The sequence below is a fragment of the Acanthochromis polyacanthus genome, chromosome 18 (genome assembly GCF_021347895.1).
Source record: "Acanthochromis polyacanthus isolate Apoly-LR-REF ecotype Palm Island chromosome 18, KAUST_Apoly_ChrSc, whole genome shotgun sequence".
NCBI lineage: Eukaryota > Metazoa > Chordata > Actinopteri > Pomacentridae > Acanthochromis > Acanthochromis polyacanthus.
The window spans coordinates 32,444,709-32,465,501 of record NC_067130.1 but is presented as its reverse complement, the minus strand read 5'-3'; the positions used below and the strand labels follow the sequence as shown (position 1 = coordinate 32,465,501).

Genomic DNA, 20,793 nt, shown 5'->3' with positions numbered 1-20,793 from the left:
GTAAAATAGTTTTAAATAAATAAAATTACATTTCTAGTGTATACTTACTGATAACGGAAGGCCGCCAATCAGATTTGCCGTTGCACACGTGACGTCACCGCGTTCGCCAATCTGCGCAGGCGCACTGTCTCCAGAAGCGACACCAGACCAGGCAGCTTCATTAGCTTGTAGCACCCTGCGGCTGATGTAAAGCTGCGTGTCAGGCTGAGTAGACAGCGGCGGCGGGCGCTTTTCCGGCTTCATTTACAGCTTTTTTCTATAAAATAATTCTCCAACGAACTGCTGTTGCATCAGGTCCGACATGGCGACGGAGATAACAAAAGGTGTGGGACAAGTCTCAGTGGGTAAGGAAGAAAATTCAGCCTAGTCTAAGCTAGCTAGCCGGCTAGCTGGTTAGCTAGCTTCCAGGTACATGTGTGTGTCTCGGTTATTGCATCAGTTGGGGTGATGTTAGCCGTTAGCTTGCTCCCTGAAGATGATTTCTGATTGTTTGTGATCGATGTCCGCTCAAATGGAGCATATGTACACAGTTACTGAACCTGAAGCTCGGCTCTTATTCTGCACCTCCCGCGCAGAATGAATGGAAGCTAACGGTTAGCAGTGACAGCTGTCAGTTTGCTACCTGGTTGCGTCAGTCAGTTAAAAAATGACTGTCAGTGGATGAAATAGATGATGTTTTTAAAATGATTTTACTGTAAGTGGAGCTTGTTAAAGAGCCAGCTGTCCAAGCCCTTTTGGAACACGATGTATTTCACTTTAATGCGGTAAAAACGTTGAGTTTGCTAAATTGAGCTAAATGTGTCATATGATGAAATCCAAGGACAGAAGAGGAGTAAATGCAGGTCTATATACTAAATATAAAGTCAAGTGTACCCCACCAGACACTGGGCTTTGGTGCTTTTATTTGTGATGCTTATGAAATGATTTTAGCATAAAAATGCTGCTCTTTTTAATTAAGATAAATAAGATAAGATAGTCCTTTACTTCTCCCCACGCCAGGGGGAATTCAGCAGCTTATGTAGCAATAAACATAGTAATGGTAATAAAATAACAATAAAGTGGTAGTAATAATATTTCCAATGTGTACGGGGATGAGAACTAATTACTACCCAATTTTATCTCAAGTGAAATCGCAGCATAATAACCTAAAAAGAACCACAAATCCAGATGTTTCCATTTGTTTTAGTGAAAAAAAAAAAAAATTCCACAAACATTCTGAAAATGTTCACATTTTTTGAAATATCTTTTTACAAATCATGAGCAACCTGGAATCCCTTAAAAATGAATGTAATTAGTACATTACAACTTAGAGATCACAGTGTTTCTACATTTAATCACAGGTGTCTGGAACTGAACAATGTAGTATTTAATTTTATGAGCAAAACAGCTCGTCAAGATGTAGAAACTAGTTTAAATTTACATTTGTGTCCACATCTGTGTAGTAATCCTGCCACCACATCATACAAACTAAATAAGAACTATTAAGAAAGAAGGTTAAGTCGTCCCCCTGCCTTTTAAATGTATAAAATTTGTACATAATAAAATAAAAACACATAAAAGTGGTGGCAGTGCATCAACAACAGGGTTCCACCCAGCCAAACTCTGTTGAACCAAAGCTGCTGATTCGTTACACTGCACGACGTTCAGTGTCTTCTCTGTGATTTTTTTCAAAGTCGTTCTTTGCATGTTTGACACCGCTGGTCTAAAGTGTCTTTTCTTTTAATTATTATTATTTTTTTTGCCTCATTTATGCTTCATTTTCACATCTGTAGGGAATTCATGCTGTAGTCTGACCTGCAGCTTCCCACAAATCTGACTACACAACATGTAGACTTGTGAAAAGACAATGCTTAAATCAAACTAAATGTAATGTTTAATAGGATGTAGATGTGTCTGTGGTGGAAATAAACTCGGTGAGAAGGAAACCAAATGGACAAAGACTTTCCTCAAGGTGTTTCATAAAAGTTTTAAATCAGAATTGGAGCCTCACAGGCGGATCAGAGCGGTTCTTTTGACATCCACTGTGTAGTTTTAGTTGTTGATGTTTTTTATTTGAATGTTTTTCTCATTTTTAGGTTTAAGTGCTTTCACATAACCACAAACATCACAAAGTTGTCCAGAAACACGTAATCTGTAATCATTCATTGTTCTTTTGTTATTTTGTGTCATTTTTGTAATGTTTTTGCTTGTTTTTGTAATATTTTACATTTTTGTCTTTATTTGACTTTTTTGTCTGTTTTTATCGTTTTGTGTTGCCTTTTTTGTCTCGCTTGTGTTTTTTTGTCTGAATTTTTGTCATTTTGTGTTTTGCTTTATTCACTGTTTTGTTTCTCATTTTTGTCATTTTGTTTTTGTCTTGCTTGTGTTGTTTGTCTGCTTTTTTCGTTTCTCGCTTTTGTCATTTTTTGTCTTGTTTGTTGTTTTTGTTGTTCTTATGTAATTCTTTGTCTCGTTTTTGTTGTTTTATGGTTACTTTGTAACTTTTTTGTCTCTTGTAATTTTTTGCCTCATTTTTGTAATGTTTTGTCTTGTTTTTGTCGTTTTTTTTTTTTCTTTTTTCTGACTTTTCATTTTTGATCCTAAAGTAAGATACGATATCGTTCGGTTCCAGATAGCTGTGACTAAATTTTGGGTTCCTTTATAGACACTCTGATCTTTAATATGTAAGTGATAAACTGAGGCATAATGTTGTTGAAAGTGAATTTATTTTTCTTAAGAAAGTTCAGGTTGTTCGTGATGTTTTGTAAAAAAGATAATTCCTTAAATGTGAGCGTTTTCAAAACGTGTTTTTTTTTTTTTTGCACTTCATCAAAGGAAAGATTTGCAGTTATTTGTAGATTATTATGCTGTGATTTTACTGCTCACTTGAGATCAAATTGGACTGAATGTGGAATCTGAAATAAAATTAATCTGACAACCCTGTTTTAGAGAGAATCTCATACAAAACAGTGGCATTTAAATTATGTCATCTTCATTAGTAGTGGAGATTTTGTTCATGTAATCTGCTTTGTTTTAGTCGCCGTCATCACCGCGAAGAAACTCGGCATAGGGGCATCAAAACCCACCAGTTGTGTTTTTTAATTGCAGGAAAATACGGACATGCCATCTTACGAGTATACATACCCTCAGTGGTGAAGTTTGTGAACTAGATCTTCTGTCTTTAATTTGTAATTCATTGACACCATTTACTCGACATGAAGTGACTGAAACCAGCTGTGTTTGTGGGCTGTGCTATGACTAAATGATAAACTGTGCTTAAGGATTTTTTAATATCTTGGATTCATTTTCTGGGTGTTGAACCACCAACCTTTTGATTTGTGAACAGCTCGCACAATTCACAGTATTTTCTTTCACTTTTCTTTTCACGTCCTTGAATCGCTGCGTTTTGCAGATTAATCTCCACATCTGCATTTTCACACGTCAGATGCGTCCTTCACACCTTACATGTCAGGACGGAAAACAAACTGGTTAGACAAGAAACTAAACTGACTGCAGTCTGATCTGTAAAACAAGTGAATGGAAGATGCTTCAGTTTCAAAGTCCAAACAGAACTGGTTTTCCCCTGGTGGCTTTGGAAGGAACCTTGAGTGGCAGCAGCCAAATTCTCCTGCTTTTAGATGAACTGGAGCTCAAATAGTCCTAAAAGCTTGTATAGAACCTTCCTAGAGGAGTGTTAGAGCAACATAAAAGCAGTAAATGTTGATTACTTACAATAAAACTCTCATTTTTACATGCTCCAAAAACAGAAAAATGCAACTGTGGACATCAACCGTCTACCATGAACCAGTCCAACCCCAGATTAATGAAATGAGGAAGTTACTTTGCCATAATAAGTGTAATTTAATGACCCAGTTTGGGTGTAATGTTCAGGGAACCACCTTCTTTACCATAATTATCAGGTCTCTCTGATTTCTTCAATCTTCTTATGTCACTTTTGACCGACTAATAAACCCAAACTGGAGTTTTCCGTTGGTCACATCACCAACATTTTGTTAATATTAAGAGCTACAAGTAAATTATCTGTATTTTTATTGACAAAAACAACACTTCAGGCTTTCTTACTTGAATTTGCTGGTTCTTATATCAAATCACAGACTGAGTATTTTCTAAAATAGCTCTAAATTGTAGTTTGTGGGCTCTCAAACTGGACTAAATGTTGATTAAAAATAACTTTTTCTGTTTTTCAGGTGAGCTGTACGTTTCGGATAAATGTGGCAGCGACCAGGATGGAGACGGCACCGAGCAGAAACCCTTCAAAACTGCCCTAAAGGTCAGCGATGTTTATTCCAGATGTGGTGTTCAACCTTCATGTTATTGGGATTCTTCATCGTAATCTGTCTGTTTCTGATTCATTCCTGTCAGGCTTTGTTGTTTGTTGGGAAGGAGCCATTCCCCACTCTGTATGTGGAGTCTCAGAAGGAAGGAGAGGTTGGTAAAAAAATGTTTTTTTCTGATTTTAACCCTCATGTACACAGTTAACTGTTTTGTTTTTTAAATCAGAGTCAGAATGTGTTAAATGAGACAGAACTGAGGAAATGTGTTGCCTCGAGTTTGCTTATTTGTTATTTGGGATCTGAAACTAAGTTCTGTAAATATTGAGGCTTAATTTTGAGAATTAAACGCTCACAGGGCGAATTTTAAAAAAGAAACTGGAACCTTCTGCCTTTTGCATTATTGTCTGGAAGCATTTAATCATTCAGATCCACTACAAAAACTTTTTTTTTTTTACTGTATGATCAACTAATTTTATGACTTAGAGTAATATTTGTGGAGATGTTGAGCCTTTAAATTGGTTTCCCACTTAAGGTTGTTTAGTGATCATGAAAATACTAAAATCCCCCGGTCTGAAAGTCTAAAAATTCAGCACAAATATTTTACCAAACTTAGTTTTTGGTCTGAAATAACAAAAAAGTGCCTCAAACTAATGCATAAATACACACATTTAATATATTTCCTTTATTAATTGTTTGTTAAATGTGAGATATTTTTATTTTAGTTTGATTAATTATGGAACACCTTTAAAAATTAAGTTGAATCCTAAAGAAAACAGAATTATAAATACATATTAGTTCATCATCAGCATATAAGGAGCTCAGATTTTGCATGTGAGCACTTCATAGTCTTAAATCTGCTTAATTTTAGTAAATTAATGGTGTTAGCAAGACCTCAGTAAGGGAATTAAACTTAATAAGTATATTTTGCTTGTATTAACCATTAATTCACTGTTTTTTATTTGTGCTTTTCTTTTTATTGTCGTCATCTTCAGCGCTGGGCGGTGATTTCCAAGACCCAGATGAAAAACGCGAAGAAGGCCTTCAACCGCGAGCAGATAAAGAGCGACGCCAAAGACAAGAAGGAGGTTCGTGCTCCAGGTTACAGAGGTGTTTCTGGACAACTTTGTGATGTTTACGGCATAAATTATACGACTTTAAATGCCTCCGTGTTTGGCGTACAGGCCGAGGACAACGAGAGGAGAGAGAAGAACCTGGAAGAAGCCAAGAAGATCGTCATCGTTAATGATCCGAGCCTGCCTGAGCCCCAGACGGTCAGTATTTCACCTGTCATACTGTTTTAACTGTTAAATCTGACCTGAAAGTACCTCTTTACACTTGGTTTTATATGGTGTCTTGGGCGATTGGATCACAAGTGTAAACCTAAATTGACCACCAAGAAACATTTGACCATTTATAGCTGATATGTGCAGGATGCTGTTGTTTGGTAAAGTACAAAAGACTTTGTCCTGCAAGTCTCTACAGATAAAACAGCCTGCAAATAAGGTATATATTAGCTTTGGACACAAATATGATCCCAAGAGGTGAGTTGGAAGCCTTGAAATTTAAAAAATAAAACCAACACAAACACAAAGACACAAACAAAAAACAGTCATTAGTTTAATTCCCATATTGAGGTCTCACTAATTCATTTCCACAAAATTAAGCTGATTTAAGACTATAAAGTTCCTTATATGCTGATGATGAACTACTATATATTTATAACTATTTTCTTTCGTAATCAACTTTATTTTTTTAAAGGTGTTCTGTAATTTATTCTATGCATAAAAGAAAATTAAGACAATCTCACACTTAACGGTCAGTTAATGGTCACTTACTTGTTATTTGGGACCCAAAACTAAGTAAAATAAAATATTTTTTGCAGAAATTTCAGATGTTTTCAGAGCTGAAAATGTTAATATCTGAACCTTTACTAAACCGTCTTAACTGGGAAGCCAATTTAAAGGTTCAGTATCTCCAGAAATAGAACTCTAACAGCCATAAAATTTGGTAGAAGAAAGTGTCCAAATGATAAATAAATGGTTCCAGATGTAAGCAAGTTTTTTAGGGAGTTTTTAAGAAAGGGTTTTTGTTGTTCGATCTGAAGCTTAAAGCACAAAAGACTGGATATTATGCTTCAAGAAAGACATTTGAAATCTGTAATAAATGTGTTTTTTAATATAAGCGTTGTACCTATGAATGCTTTATCAGACAAACTTAAATGAAATGATATGTCGTCACTGTAATGTTACATGTTGGCCTTTTCTGGCCTTATTAGTCATATTGGAAAAAATCTGTGTAATTTCTTTTATGCATTTATTTTCTTTTTACTAATGAACTATAATTTTCTTTCATGTATTCGTAATGCTTTGTGTGATTTTTGCATCTTCAAAACAAAGCTCTTCTTAAATGTCGTCTTCAGTTACACAACCAATAGAAATAACCTTAAAAGCTTTTCTACGAATGCAGTTTTACATTTTCTTGTAGGTAATCTAAGGATAATTTTCTTTGTCAGGTTAAAATCCATCAACTGGAGGCAAAGAGAGGTCAGAGAGTCAAAGTGTTCGGGTGGGTTCATCGCCTCAGGAGACAAGGTGAGGAAAACAGTAGGGCTGGACCCGAATATTCGTTCGCTACGGCGGTATCCGGATATTAATTTTGGTATCCGAATATTCGCGCCCCCCCCCCAAACCGTCAGACATTACCGGGCGGAAAGCATATGCGGCGTTACCGTCTTCCCTCCGCCTTCGGCCCACATCGGCTCATCTCGTCGTGTGATCACATAAACATGTTTTGCATGCTGAACTCTGTAACTTCACTCCAATCCATAATGTTTGGTTTCATCATTATGCTGATGACTGTCGACTAAATAAACCTAACATCCAATGTGGCACATGTACGGTCAGATTGCAGGATGTTACTCCTGAATAGGGACACATCTTAAGTTGGAATATTCAATTAAAAAATGACATACAACACCACTTGGGTTACACACTCTCTGTCAAACGAGTTTTTAATGTAACTTATAGAAGTCGTATACCTCAAAGTGCAGATCAGACCTTCTTGTTCCGTCTCAGAACTCCATCCATGATTTTGTTTTTACCTTCATGATGTTTTTACCACATGAGAATATTAATTTTTGTCCTTACAACAAATAAGACAACAAATAATAAAGCCAGCACCACATTAAAGCTTTAATTTGATGTTTGTTTTGTTTGTCTCTTCTAGGAAAGAACCTGATGTTCATTGTTCTTAGAGATGGAACCGGTTTCCTCCAGAGTGTTCTGTCGGATCAGCTGGTACAGCTTTAAAACTACTCATTTTTTTTTAAACTCTTTTTTGGCTAATGCCATCACTGTACTGCAGTTGTTCGTGTTTGTATGTAGTAATTCAACTTCAGACAGTTTTGCCACTGTAATTTTAAAAAGATTTTGGACAACCAAGGCCCAGCTATCAAAAAATGTTGTTCTTTAATGGTGCAGAATTGAAACTAAAAGAAAATGATTGATCCAAACCAAATGTGACTGGTTAGGCAGATAAAATTCATAATCAAAACTTTGATTTTGCTAAATTTTTGTGCTTGTGGTTGACTGAAGTCTATTCTCTCGTGTTTAGTGCCAGTGCTACAACGGTTTGATGTTGTCCACGGAGAGTACAGTCGCTCTGTACGGCACCGTCACTCCAGTTCCTGAAGGAAAACAGGTAAAAACATGAAACCAGAGAGCTGAACTACCGAGATATACTATATAGCACATGTACCTATCGGTAAGCCTACAAAATTTCAGGACTCTACTTTCATTATTTCTCAAGTTATGGCTCTTCAAACATTGATCCACAGATTGACACAAAAATCAACATGACCCGCCTTCTTTAAGAATCTTTAACTGGAAAACTAATGTTTCCCAGGAACCTATATTTTACTTTGTGAAATCTGACAAATATGAGATGGTCAAGCAGGACCTTGTTGAATTGAGGTGGAATGACCCTCTAAGCGGTAATAAAGCAGGACGGATGCAGCACATCCACATGAATCAGGTGTTCATTGAGTTTCATTGAGTTTTATCTCCTCTCTCAGGCTCCTGGAGGTCACGAGCTGCACTGCGACTTCTGGGAGCTGATCGGTTTAGCTCCAGCAGGCGGCGCCGACAACCTGCTGAACGAAGAGTCGGACGTGGACGTCCAGCTGAACAACCGGCACATGCTGATCAGAGGAGAGAACGTCTCCAAGATCCTCCGGGTCCGATCCACCGTCACGCAGTGCTTCAGGGACCACTTCTTCAGCCGTGGATACTACGAGGTAACGCAAAGTGATTGTAGAGAGTGCTATGTCTGGGTAGATTCTAAGTTATCAAGGTCTGGGTAATCATTGGAGCTTCAGTAGAAAGCAATGGGACTTCTCTTTTTTGGTTCTTGAAGGCATTCCATCTCTCATCCAAGAGGCTTCTCCAGTTCTACCTGAACTACGACTAGAACAAACTCAAATGTTGGCATTTCTTTGCTGGTGACCCTTAAAACATCTGTGCGTTAGAGTGAAAAATGGACAATAAGGAAGTCAGAGCTAAATCTGACTAAAACTGATGAAGCCTCTTGGATAGGAGAAGAAATATCTTCAAGAACCTAAACAGACAGTGTTGAGTTGCTTTCTACCAAAGTTCCTGGGGTGTGGGAAGTTTTTGCTTTTAGAAAGTAGAGAAAGGAAGAAGCTGTGATGCTAAAGTTTGTCAAATCTCATTAGCAAAAAACATTGAACCAAAACAGCAGATGGGTTTTTCTCTTTGAAGCCCTTTAAGACATGAGATGTGAAACGTTGCCGAGTTATCAGCCCATTAAAGCGTTCAAAAAAATCCAAAAGTTCTTGGCCTTACCTGGAAACAAGGGGCATAACTCCCCTTTTAGGCCATCAATGTATGTTATAAAGCTTTACATCACTCCCCTATAAACTGAAATGTTTGGTGTCATTTCTTTGTAGACGACACCATTTGAATATCAGTAGATAAATGGACAAGGAAGAAGCCAGAGTTTTGATTAAGTATCTTGATTAAAGGGGAATGACCCCCAAAGAAATCCACACAGACACACTTGAGGACTCGTCTTATTTAACTGGGCGGGACAGGAAGAGCACCAAATATGACCCAAAATCAGCGAATATGGACGATCAAGTGGACGCCATTCATCACATGGTCATGGATAATAGACGTGTGACTGTCCAACACCTAACAGAAAGCCTTCACATCGGTGTTGTCTCAGTTCATACCGGTTGACGGGACACCATGGGGATGAGTAAACTGTCGGAAAGATGGATGCCCTGAATGTTGACACCAGATCAGACGTTGAGGAGAGTGGAAGTTTCAAGGACAGTAGATTTGTGACCCAGTGTGAGATGTTTGTTTACCACTTTAAACTAAATTGTAGAAGCACAACAGTTTGTCAGCTCCCGAAAAGTTCAAGGTAGTGACGGAAGTCGGCAAAGTGATGTTTCCTGGGTTTCAGGACAGCAAGGGATCGCTCATGATTGACTTTTTGCCAATGAGTCAAACCATTAATGGGGACTACGGTGCAGATCTCACTTGTGTGGTTGGCATTTTCAGTGATGAAGTCGTGCATGCTGTTGAGTGTCTGGAGGCTCAGGATGGGATCTTTTTCCACGAAGGGATAGCGATACCGGAATATTGGTGGGTCAATTGCACTGGAGTTAAAGGAGACTGTTTAAAAGTAGCACACAAACAATTTGTGACGTTTTCTGGTGAGGATGAGAACTTTTTTAAGGAACCTTCGTAGGTCACTTTCCCGTTGAGGTTCCTCGCAATTCTGCAGCAGAAGGAAATATGGGATTAGCACTAGCAAGAACTTAACGTACCCCATTGTTTTCCTTGTCAAAATCGTAGGGAATAGGATGGCTCTATGGGTTAATAGCTCTGTAGTCATGCTTTGGTTGGTTGTTTCCCTGGTTGTAGATCTTTCCTCCAACCCTGGTGCAGACTCAGGTGGAAGGCGGATCAACGCTCTTCAACCTGAACTACTTTGGCGAGCAGGCGTACCTGACCCAGTCCTCCCAGCTCTACCTGGAGACCTGCATACCTGCCCTGGGAGACACCTTCTGCATCGCCCAGTCGTACCGAGCCGAGCAGTCCCGCACCCGTAGACACCTGTCCGAGTAAGTTAGGCCACTTCACACAGCCGTTTTGTGTAGAAACTAAAGTGTTAACACTGGCTGAAAGTGCGAATTATTTGAGTTTTTCATGTCCGTTTTTTTCCTTCTGTTTGTTTAGGAATTAAAACAAAAGCAAAAGTAAATTCTGAGTCTCCTGGATGTAAAAATATTATTATTACTATATAATCGGACAAAGCAGCGTCCTACTATTAACAACTTTGTCTTTTCCTTAACATACACACTGCAAAGACAAGGAAGCAATGCAAAGTTAGTAGTAACAAACGATAAAGTCTTAAAAATGTTCACTTTGCAAACTAAACCATGATCAGTGTTGTTTGTGTATTTCATGGGTTTCTAGAGCACTTCATGGGACTAACATACAGCTGTCTGTTAGCCTGTTAAAGCACTTTGATGAAAGGTTTAAAATTATTTAAAACAATGAGAATTTTGGACTTGTGACAGCCGTAGTTGTTGTTGCAGATACATTTTCCCATCCTGTTTGCTGTTGTTTTGGTTGTTTACTATCAAAAATCTGCAGTAACGTGTACGGTACACATAGTGATTGAGCCGTTTATTACTTATTTACGTACATAAACATTTTCTCTTCACGTTCAGGTACACTCACATCGAGGCCGAGTGTCCCTTCATGACGTTTGAGGATCTGCTGAACAGGCTGGAGGACCTGGTTTGTGACGTCGTGGACCGAGTGCTCAAGTCTCCTGCTGCTCAGCTGCTCTACGACATCAACCCGGTGAGCAACGGTTGATCTGTTGATCAGAACAGACAGCTTTACGTGCCGGGCGTTTTCCAAAAGTGTCGTATTTGTTGCCTTTCGACCCACTTTCAGCAGGTTTTTTTCTCACTTTGAAATCTGAGTTTGTTTGAATAACATCTGAAGAACTATTGAAGATAAAAACCTGATATTTTCTCTGTTATTTCTCATCATGTTATTGATTCAGAACCTGGAATATTGGACAAGTAGATCAATAATCTCTGATTGGTGAACTGAAATTAGAATAGAATAGAATATCCTTTATTAGGGGAAATTTACAACATCACAGCAGCAAGAAAACACGACAATAAATGAAAGAAGTGGATCCTCAGTTCACAGCATCTTCGACCTACGGTGTTTCGTCCTCACGTCGTTTGTGTTTATAGGCGGGTCCTCGGTTTACGATGTATGGCGTTTAGTCGTTATATTCAAACAGGTTGTTATTCACTGACTTGTTGCCCTTCATTATGGCTCCCAAACATAAATCTGATTCATACATGCATGAAAGTTGTTGGTTTTCATGACTTTTCTGTGGAACTGATCGATATCGTGATGCATGGAACCACCTTGTTTCCATTTTCTCCCAAAATCCGACTTTTGCGATCCGTAGAAACGGAACTCCGACTGAAGTATATAATATCACAAAAACAGAAGAACACGAGGATACTGAGGACACAAACTTACATGCATGAATTGCACTTGGGATATTAAAAAAAGTAATCTGAATTGAAGCCGTCATGAAAAACTCCGAACAACTCGTGATATTTTGTGAACCACATGTAGCTTCACGTCACAATGATGGAATATTTTAAATATGAAATGTTTGATCAGGAAAATGAAAATAAAGTTGGTTTTGAGCAGGTTGGACAAGTTGTAGCACAAAAACAAACACGTTGGTCGATAGTCTGGTCCAAGTAAAACAGTATTCTGCAGTTTCCAAATTCTGAATCGGTGACATGATGAGAAATAACTGAAAGTTTCAGGTTTTTATCTTTAATAGTTCCTCAGATGTTGCTGTTCAATTTGCAAAAGAAACTGCTGAAAGTGGGTCAATGGAAATAAAGGATTTTGAACTGTAGTTTGGATTTCAAACATTCGTAGTCTATGATGAAGTATCGAGCAGAATTCTTCTTTCTGGGTCCGTTTTAAACGGCAGTGATGGACGGTAATTCTGACAGAAGTGTCGATGATGTTTTTCCAGAACTTCAAACCCCCCAAGAGGCCGTTCAAGAGGATGAACTACAGCGAAGCCATCGAGTGGCTGAAAGAGCACGACATCAAGAAGGACGACGGCTCCTACTACGAGTTTGGAGAGGTGACGACCGAGCACATCTGTCAGAATTTATAAAACACGCTTCATCTTTAGTTACTGCAGGGAAGGTTCTCTGAAAATACTCTTTTAAAGCTGGGTTAGTCAGATGAACGGAATAACAAACAGGATTAAAAGCAAACAGCCAAACAGTGATGAAATACCATAAAAGCAACAGATGAAATGTTTCTTTTCTTTTTTATGTATAAAAAACAGTTTTAGACATATTTTCAAAAGGGTTACGAGAAGAAGAGTCAAAATTAGTCCAAGATTTCCAGACTTTCAGTCCCTCAATTTCCAACAACAGTGGATCTTACACTTCTAGTCCACCTGAATATCATGTTTTCATCATATTCTCTCCATTTTCTGTGTTTATCTCCAAAGTCCACATCTCCAGCTTGTAAAACAGGTTTTCTATTGAATAAGTTTCGTCCACTTGGCGAGATAACAGAAAACATCACTTGGCTTTAGAAAAAAACCTGTCAGAGCCGCTGAAAAGCAGCAGTTTCTTCTTGTAAAATTAGTGAATTTCTCCTTTGAAGTGGTTGTTTTACGTTCTCAAATATCTGAGAGTTTAAGTTGAGAAGGAGGCCTGCAGTTTTTCAGATTCCCCTGTAGGTGGTGCTGCTGTATTTACTGTTAACTACACCTGGAACACTTTAAAAAGCTCCTGATTCAAGATGTTGTAGCAGAGCATCCGTTATTCTGCTCGTCACTGATAATATTTAGTTTGATTTTAATGCATTTATTTTGACGTTAACGAGGTTGAAGAAATGTTTCCTCATGTCTGTCTTTATCAACTTGGACTCACATTTTGACTCTTTATAAATGAAATCCTTTGTTTTTGATGGATTTGAGGCTTTAGTCGTGACTTTTCTCTCTCTCAGGACATCCCAGAGGCTCCAGAGAGGCTGATGACCGACTCCATCAACGAGACCATCCTGCTCTGTCGCTTCCCAGCCGAGATCAAGTCCTTCTACATGCAGCGCTGTGCCGACGACAGACGCCTCACCGAGTCGGTACGAAACTCAGGGATCCGACTGGTTCAGTAGAAGTTTAGGAAGCTTAGCAGTGATTAAAACTCACAGTTTGACCGAATTTAGCATAAAACTGCCAATGATTTTCTTTTATTTATCGTGTTTACTGATTTTATTTATGGTCTCACACTGATGGACATTTAAGGTTGTGTTTATGATGTTGTAGTTATTTTCTGTTTTCATACCTGTCCAGAGACAGGAGATGCAAATTAGCTTTGAGCTAGCTCTGCAACAATTACTATTAATTGTGTGCTGAACCTGCAAAAATACAGAAATAGTTGAAAAATATATTTATCTGCAGAGAGGACAGGAAGCTTCTTGATTAATCATGTAGTTTTTCAGCATTTCATATTTAATTATTCAGGGCAAAGTAATTAATAATATGTTTATTACATTTATTAGCTTTAGCTTTTTTAGCTAAAGCTAATAATAATAATAATAGCTTTTTTGTTGTATTGAGCTTCCTGCTTCTGTTAGACTTTAAGTTAGAAACCAGGAAGAAGTTTGATGTGAAATATCTGCAGGACGTTGGCTTCACTAGACGGAAAATAAAAGAATGGTTAATTATAGTAGAAAATGTGATGTAGAAATTTGGATTATTGTGAATTTACTAAAGCAGCAGAACCAATGAAGAGCCTTTTTACCAAAATCTCATCCAGCATCTTTGTAAAAAAAACATTTAACTTCAACAATAAAGGCCTTTCTCTGGCGTAAAAATTAAGATGTGTGAAATCACTGAATTTCCATCTGTCATTTGCAGGTTGATGTGTTGATGCCAAACGTCGGTGAGATCGTCGGAGGTTCGATGCGTATCTGGGACGCCGAGGAGCTGCTGGACGGTTACAAGAGGGAGGGAATCGACCCGACTCCTTACTACTGGTACACCGACCAGGTAACCAAACCTGTTTGACTTCTGGGTTTGTTTGTTTTGATCTTTTTGCACCTCAGCCGAGATACGATTAGAAATGAAATCCGGTTTATTATATATCAGAAGTAGAATAAGTTGTTAAATTAATGGCTGAGCATTAGTCTCTAAAACACCAGTTTAGACTTCCAGGGTTTCATATGTGACAAACCAAGGGAACAGGATGAGTCATTGTTCTTCAGAGTCAGTTTTTGGTTTAAACATTTATCTCTGAAACTTGTAGTATCGGTTTTGGTGATATCTCAAGCTTTGTTTGTCAGTAAAGGCCAGTTTTCTTGGTTTCATGGCCTCTTTCATTGTTGTGAGTGATGATTGACTACAGCTGCTGACTCTGAGCCAATTTAAATAGCAACTATTTCATCCTCTCATTGGACTACAGCAGAGAAGTCTGTGTTTGAGTCTGAGTGGATGAAATGGTTCCTATTTAAACTGACTCAGAGGAGTCAGCAGCTGTAGTCAATTGTCATCACTCACAAGGATGTAAGGTTCCACATAACTAAGAAAGTTTGCCTTTTACAGATAAAAACAACTTTCTACATCACCAAAACTGATGCTGCTACCATTTCTAAGTATAAAAATACTCATAAACTTAACATTGAGTAGATCTGTGTATTCGAGTAGTACAATTTCCTGTTTATTTAGTTGTATACTTGCACAGACGTCAAAGTTGACTTTTAATTTCAGCTTCCTCCAGCTCTCTCTTCTTTAACTGTACCTGTGTTTGTGTATTTTGTACGTGTGGTACACAGGTGTTAATGAAGCTTTGCTGTGTTTTTGTGTTTCAGAGGAAGTACGGCACGTGTCCTCATGGAGGTTACGGTCTCGGCCTCGAGCGTTTCCTCACGTGGCTCCTGAACAGACACCACATCAGAGACGTCTGCCTTTACCCCCGGTTCATCCAGCGCTGCCGGCCGTGAACAAGCTCCCTCAGTCAGTACAACCAGACCATCAAAAAGAAGCGCTGCAGGCGAAATCAAACAACACAACTCATAGTTTCGTCCCTTTTAGCGGTTTTATTTCCTGTTTCCGAAGCGCTAAAATCTTCCTAGTGAGCTCCATCATGTGTCAGAGCTGGAAAATCCACCTGCAGCCTCAAATCTCACGGCTTCCTCCTCATTCATTCTGTGACTAAAAGTAAAATCGGATCATTTCTGTCTCCCTGCAGATGCTCAATGGTTGAGTCATTTAGGCCAAATTAAACAGTTGTAAGTGTACGGTATCTGCAAGTCCAGGTTTTGAATGTTCAATAGCGCAAAATAAGAACCTTTTCCACTTTAAATTCTTCTTTTTTCACCCATATATGCCATTAGGGTTTGACTTTCCCTTTAAGTTTGCCTATGATGGTCACATCAAGCCTTTAAAATGTCGATTTCATGTCAGGTTTTTGAAGACGAATCACAAAAGTACTCATTTATTCTGAACAAACAGAATATAGATGTAAAAAACACAAACATTCATTCACACATACCGAAAACATGCGGTAGAAAAGGATAATTACGAGATCTCTGAATCTTTTCCTGCAGCTGAATGAAGTTTATTTCCAACTTGCATCACCAAATCTACAACTTCTGCACACTTTTGTTTTCTTGAAAGGAAAGCTGAGCTTCGTCTGGAAATCAAAGGTAGAAATAAAACCGTGGGCGGTTTCAGGATGTGACATTCGTGTCCGACCTCAGGGGGTCTTACTGTGCTTGTTCTGCCTCGTCATCTGAAAGTTAATAAACTTCTACTCAATAAACTGCACTTAAATAAAATGTGAACCAAGCATGGGTGTATGAGGGTGTTCTTTAGTGTGCCTTCTGGTTATTTATTCATTCAAACTTTATTTAAACTGGGAATACATAGAGGTATGGAGGCCTTGTTTCAAATTAAAGTCATTGGTGCACAAATGAGACTCTTAAATAACCGTAGAAATAGAATATCAAATGGCAAAGTTCATAAAATTGTCCAAGAAATCTGAGCATTTAGAATTAAACCAAAATCAACTAAAGAACAGTTGGAAGCAAAATAAGGTGAAATTAAACACCAGAATTGTATGTTCAAGATAAAAAGAACTGTTTTATTAAATCTTTGTTTGCAGGTTATTTCAGAAAACACAATGCCTGTAGTGCAATAAAATCATTTTAATGTGTTTTTTAAGAATGAAAAGAAAGCAACACTCAAGACCTTATGTATAAATAGATAAAAACAGGGTCTTGGTTTGAAATAATCCAGTGATAAATCTTATTGCAGAATCCTTAACAGTGTCTAAAGCTTTTAGAAAATCAGAAATGTCAGATGGCTTTTTTTCTACAATGTAGTAAGAAACATGATTTATTCCTGTAAAAAAAAAAAACATTTTCAGTCCTAATTTCACTACCAGTTCGATTTTGTAAAAAAAAAAGAAAAAAAAGTCAGATTCTCATTGGTGCAAATTCCTACATATTTTTAAACTTTATATGAAAAGGTTGTTACACGCAGTACTTTTAGCCCTGGTGATCATGTATTAAGTGCATTGAAAGGAAAGCAGTGAAGGGATTAAACAGCAAAATGTACACAAAAGTACACAGTTGTCATCTGCAGAAATGTTTACATGAGGAACACAAACGGAGAAAATGCTATCTACATAGAGTGTGAACAGCAGAGGCCCCAGGATTGAACCTTGTGGGACTCTTTTGGCCGTTTTCACCAATTCGGATTTTATTTTATTCATAAAAGCCATAAAAAATGTTGAAGCTTTATTTTGAATAAAATGTGGCACAATAGAATGAAACAAATTCAGAGACAAAAGGACCTTTTATAGTACATCACTAGATATATGCAAAAATATATTAATACTGTGTGTTTGAATATACATATTCTCATTTTTGGGATTTTTTTCAGGTGTTTTTTCATTTATTTAAAGAGTTTGTCTCATTTTACATCAGATAACAAATCCTATAAATATAATGACCAACTGTTATTTCTAAACTTTTACTACAAAAACTGAAAATCAACATTATGTAGGAAATATTCGCTGCAGTAACGTTACAATGGCAGTACTGGCACAACTGAAAATCCTAAACTTGTAAAAGTAGATTTTAAAATAGTTTAGTTGCCGCACTGAAATAAACCATAAATTATGTATATGTTCAAATAAACTTGTCATACATTTTGCAGTAAATTTAGAGTGTAAAACCACTTTAGATGCATAAAAAAGTAACAAAAGACTGATTGTTGCACACTTTCTAAGTAAGTAAACTCAAATGCAATTTCAATTTCTAAAATTTTGTAATTTTACTTTAGTAGGTCTAAATTATGCAAGAAAGTCCTTAAAGTAGCACTAAAATATCATTATACCACATCTGTTGAAAGGTTAAAAATGCATACAGTCATTTAACGCACTATGATAGTAAACTATTTTTAAAAAATTATGAAATTATTTTTAAATCAAGTTTAACATTTACGGCTTAAATAGTTAGCTTGCAGTTCATCCACTGACCACTAGGGGCTGAGTGTACTAACACGAAGTTGATGGAAAAAAACAGAGGCCGGTATGATTCTGTTTTCTTTCTTTGTGTCTTTAAACAAAGTTCTTCGTCGACGTTCTGCTTCTTTCTCGTAAAAAGAGTCTTCGAGGAAGAAGGAAATGCAGCTGGTAGTTCTGGAAAAACTGGTTTCAACAATTAAAAAAGAAAAACAGCTTCCTTGTTTATAAAACGCTGCTCAGAAGGAAATTCTCTGTGAAATCTTCCTCTTGAAGAACTCCAGCTGCCACTGTTCACTGTAAAACTCACTTTTATACCAGTTTAAATTCATTATTTCAATTTGTTTTGATTAAAATAAGTTCTTTCCATTTTTAATTCACATTTAATACAACCTGACTGCTGATGCTTCATTAAAATATTCAGATTATTTGCCTGCTGGTTGCTTTTAGAACCAGAATCAAAGGAAAATTTGCTAAATTTAGTTTTGACCAGAAATATTTGGACGATTCCATATTTTTTGGCTGTTTAACTTGGTAAGCTTTAGAACATTAAGTTTGAAATAAAATAATGGAAACTGTAAAGGATAAGTGCCAAATGTCAGCTTTAGTCTGGGAAAGTTTTAGGTTAAAATTGAAAGACGTAAAGACGATAGAAACCTTTTCACAACCTGTGTCCAAATTACAGTCGTTCAAAAGTAATCAGACACTTCACTGTTAAAAGAGTTAAGAGTTTAGTTTCCATTTAAATGGAACAGAATGAAGAGTCCTGTAAGTGGAGTCCTACAGAATACAAAAGTAGAAATACAACAATTATACCTCCATGAATGTGTGAATGCACCTAAACAAGGGAGTATAATCAGCGTTTTAGTCGTTTGAATGCTTTTTTATGGAAAAACTTTCTCAATATATCACTTTGATGCCAGCAGATCAGTTTTTCATCAGAAAAATGTTGGTGTTTCACAGTTTGAAGACAGAAAAGACTTTTTTAAATTAACTTTCCATCATTAAAAGAACAATAATTAACAATATCTATGAAATATCATTGTGATCCAGAAGCGTTGTGAATCTCTGAAACCTCTGAACACCAACATCTGCTCCTGGGTTTTAAAGGTTTGTTGTATTTATGAAATTATACCAAAAAATACATCGTGTTTACCAGAGCAGGGAACTGTCAAAGTAGAAAAAATTGTCAGATTTTCAGCTTTCTATCATTCCTTTAATTATTTTTATTGTTATTTATTATTAGATTTTTGGTTTTGTCTGGAAAAATAATCAAAATCTAAGCAAAAATGTGTGAAATTTAATGAAAAGTCACTTTATTCTGCATGTCTTTTTAAAAAGTTTGGCCAAACTAACAGCACTATTTGACTGAACTGCAGACTGTTTACATACAGAGCAAATGAATAAACCTTCTGATGCAAAACGTGGTTTATGAGATTCCCATTTTCCATTGAATTTGGGTCACTTTTGACCCATGTTGTGTATCAAAAGGTGAGAGGAAAATTCACTGCCTGGCCAAAAAAACAAAAAAGTTGCCACCTGGATTTAATTAAACAAACAGGTAGAAGCCTTCCTTTGGATAATTACTGCAGTGATGAAAACATTTCAGCTGCAACAACTTCTTTAACTGTAGCTGATGCAGTGAGGAGCTTCTCAGTTCTGAAACAACCATGTTGGAAGACATATCCTGTACCAAACATCAAATATTCAGCTGAACTAAATGACTACTATTGCCTTTACCTCACACATCATGAAAGCTCTGGAGCGGCTCATTCTACATCTACTGATGTAAAAGTTAGACATAAATGAGTGGAATTTTGCAGGTAAGTTACTAATAAATTCAGAAATTTACAGTTTATTCGACTTTAATGTCTCATATTTTGTGTTATTTGTGGGTAAAATGTCGATTAAATGTTACTGAGCAAAAATGATGTAATTTATTAATCAGTAACTGCAGAGTTTTACTTTTAGCCTCTTAAACTTTGCTCCCTGTGGTTGCAGGTCTGAATTCCCACACTCTTCCTCCACTGTTCACATACACCTTTTCAAAGTAAAGCTCGGATTAGTCGTTTCACTGATGCAGTATCTTCATTTTATTTCTTCTTCTCGAGGCCAAAACTGAGTTAAACGGTGAAAGTTTGAGCTGATTGAGGATCTCTGGGGGCGTGATCGCCACAGGGTGGGCGAGGCCGGTGTTTAATTTTGACTGACGAATGCGTGACGACATATTCAGACAAGGGCTCTGCGTCAAGCTGGACGCAGTGCGGAAGAATCAGACCGGAAACACCAAAATACCAACTGCATAGTAAAAAAGTAAATATAGAAAGGCCCAAACAGTGAAAACTATACAGATAAGCAGTAAATAAGCACAGAAAACTCGGAAAAATACACAGTAAAAAAATCCATAGAAAATCAGAAAAAAGGAGGAATGTAGTAAAAAAAAATACACAAAAGCAATAACAAAATACACAGCAAATCAGGAAAAATATATAGAAATGTGGTTAAAAACAGAAATATAGTAAAAATACAAAGAAAATTTCTTTGAAAAATATACAGAGAAACACTAAAATATACAGAGAAGCAGTAAATATACACAGAAAACTCGGAAAAATACACAGAAAAAAGTGAAAACTCCATAGAAAACAGAAGGAATGTAGTAAAAAATACACAAAAGCAATAAAAAATACACAGCAAATTAGGAAAAATTCACAGAAATATGGTTAAAAACAGAAATATAGTAAAAATGCACAGAAAATCTGTACAAAAATACACAGAAAAATGCTAAAATATACAGAGAAACAGTAAATATACACAAATAACTAGGAACAATACACAGAAACAAGTAAAAAATTACACAGAAAATCAGTAAGAAATACATAGAAA

The 20,793-nt window shown here is 36.9% G+C and overlaps 1 protein-coding gene across 2 annotated transcripts; it reads left to right on the top strand.

Annotated features, from left to right (window-relative positions):
• Nucleotides 1-143: 143 nt before the first annotated feature.
• nars1 (asparaginyl-tRNA synthetase 1) lies at nt 144-16,230 on the top strand. Of its 2 annotated transcripts, none has more exons than XM_051938310.1 (15): nt 144-323; nt 4,188-4,270; nt 4,363-4,428; nt 5,267-5,359; nt 5,456-5,545; nt 6,787-6,865; nt 7,500-7,570; nt 7,887-7,973; nt 8,347-8,568; nt 10,226-10,425; nt 11,038-11,173; nt 12,396-12,509; nt 13,391-13,522; nt 14,301-14,432; nt 15,251-16,230. In XM_051938310.1, exons 1-15 carry the CDS (start codon nt 302-304, stop codon nt 15,380-15,382), a joined length of 1,659 nt encoding a protein of 552 aa, XP_051794270.1. In that variant the 5' UTR covers nt 144-301; the 3' UTR covers nt 15,383-16,230. The 2 variants fall into 2 exon arrangements, with proteins under 2 accessions (XP_051794270.1, XP_051794269.1); XM_051938309.1 differs by having other exon boundaries at nt 144-344.
• Nucleotides 16,231-20,793: the final 4,563 nt, after the last annotated feature.

Bases quoted from the DNA above. Each gene is read 5' to 3' on its own strand.
- nars1 (XM_051938309.1), top strand. From the start codon at position 302: ATGGCGACGGAGATAACAAAAGGTGTGGGACAAGTCTCAGTGG. The intron at 4,429-5,266 runs GTTGGTAAAAAA...CGTCATCTTCAG, and splicing joins AGTCTCAGAAGGAAGGAGAG to CGCTGGGCGGTGATTTCCAA. The intron at 11,174-12,395 runs GTGAGCAACGGT...ATGTTTTTCCAG, and splicing joins TGCTCTACGACATCAACCCG to AACTTCAAACCCCCCAAGAG.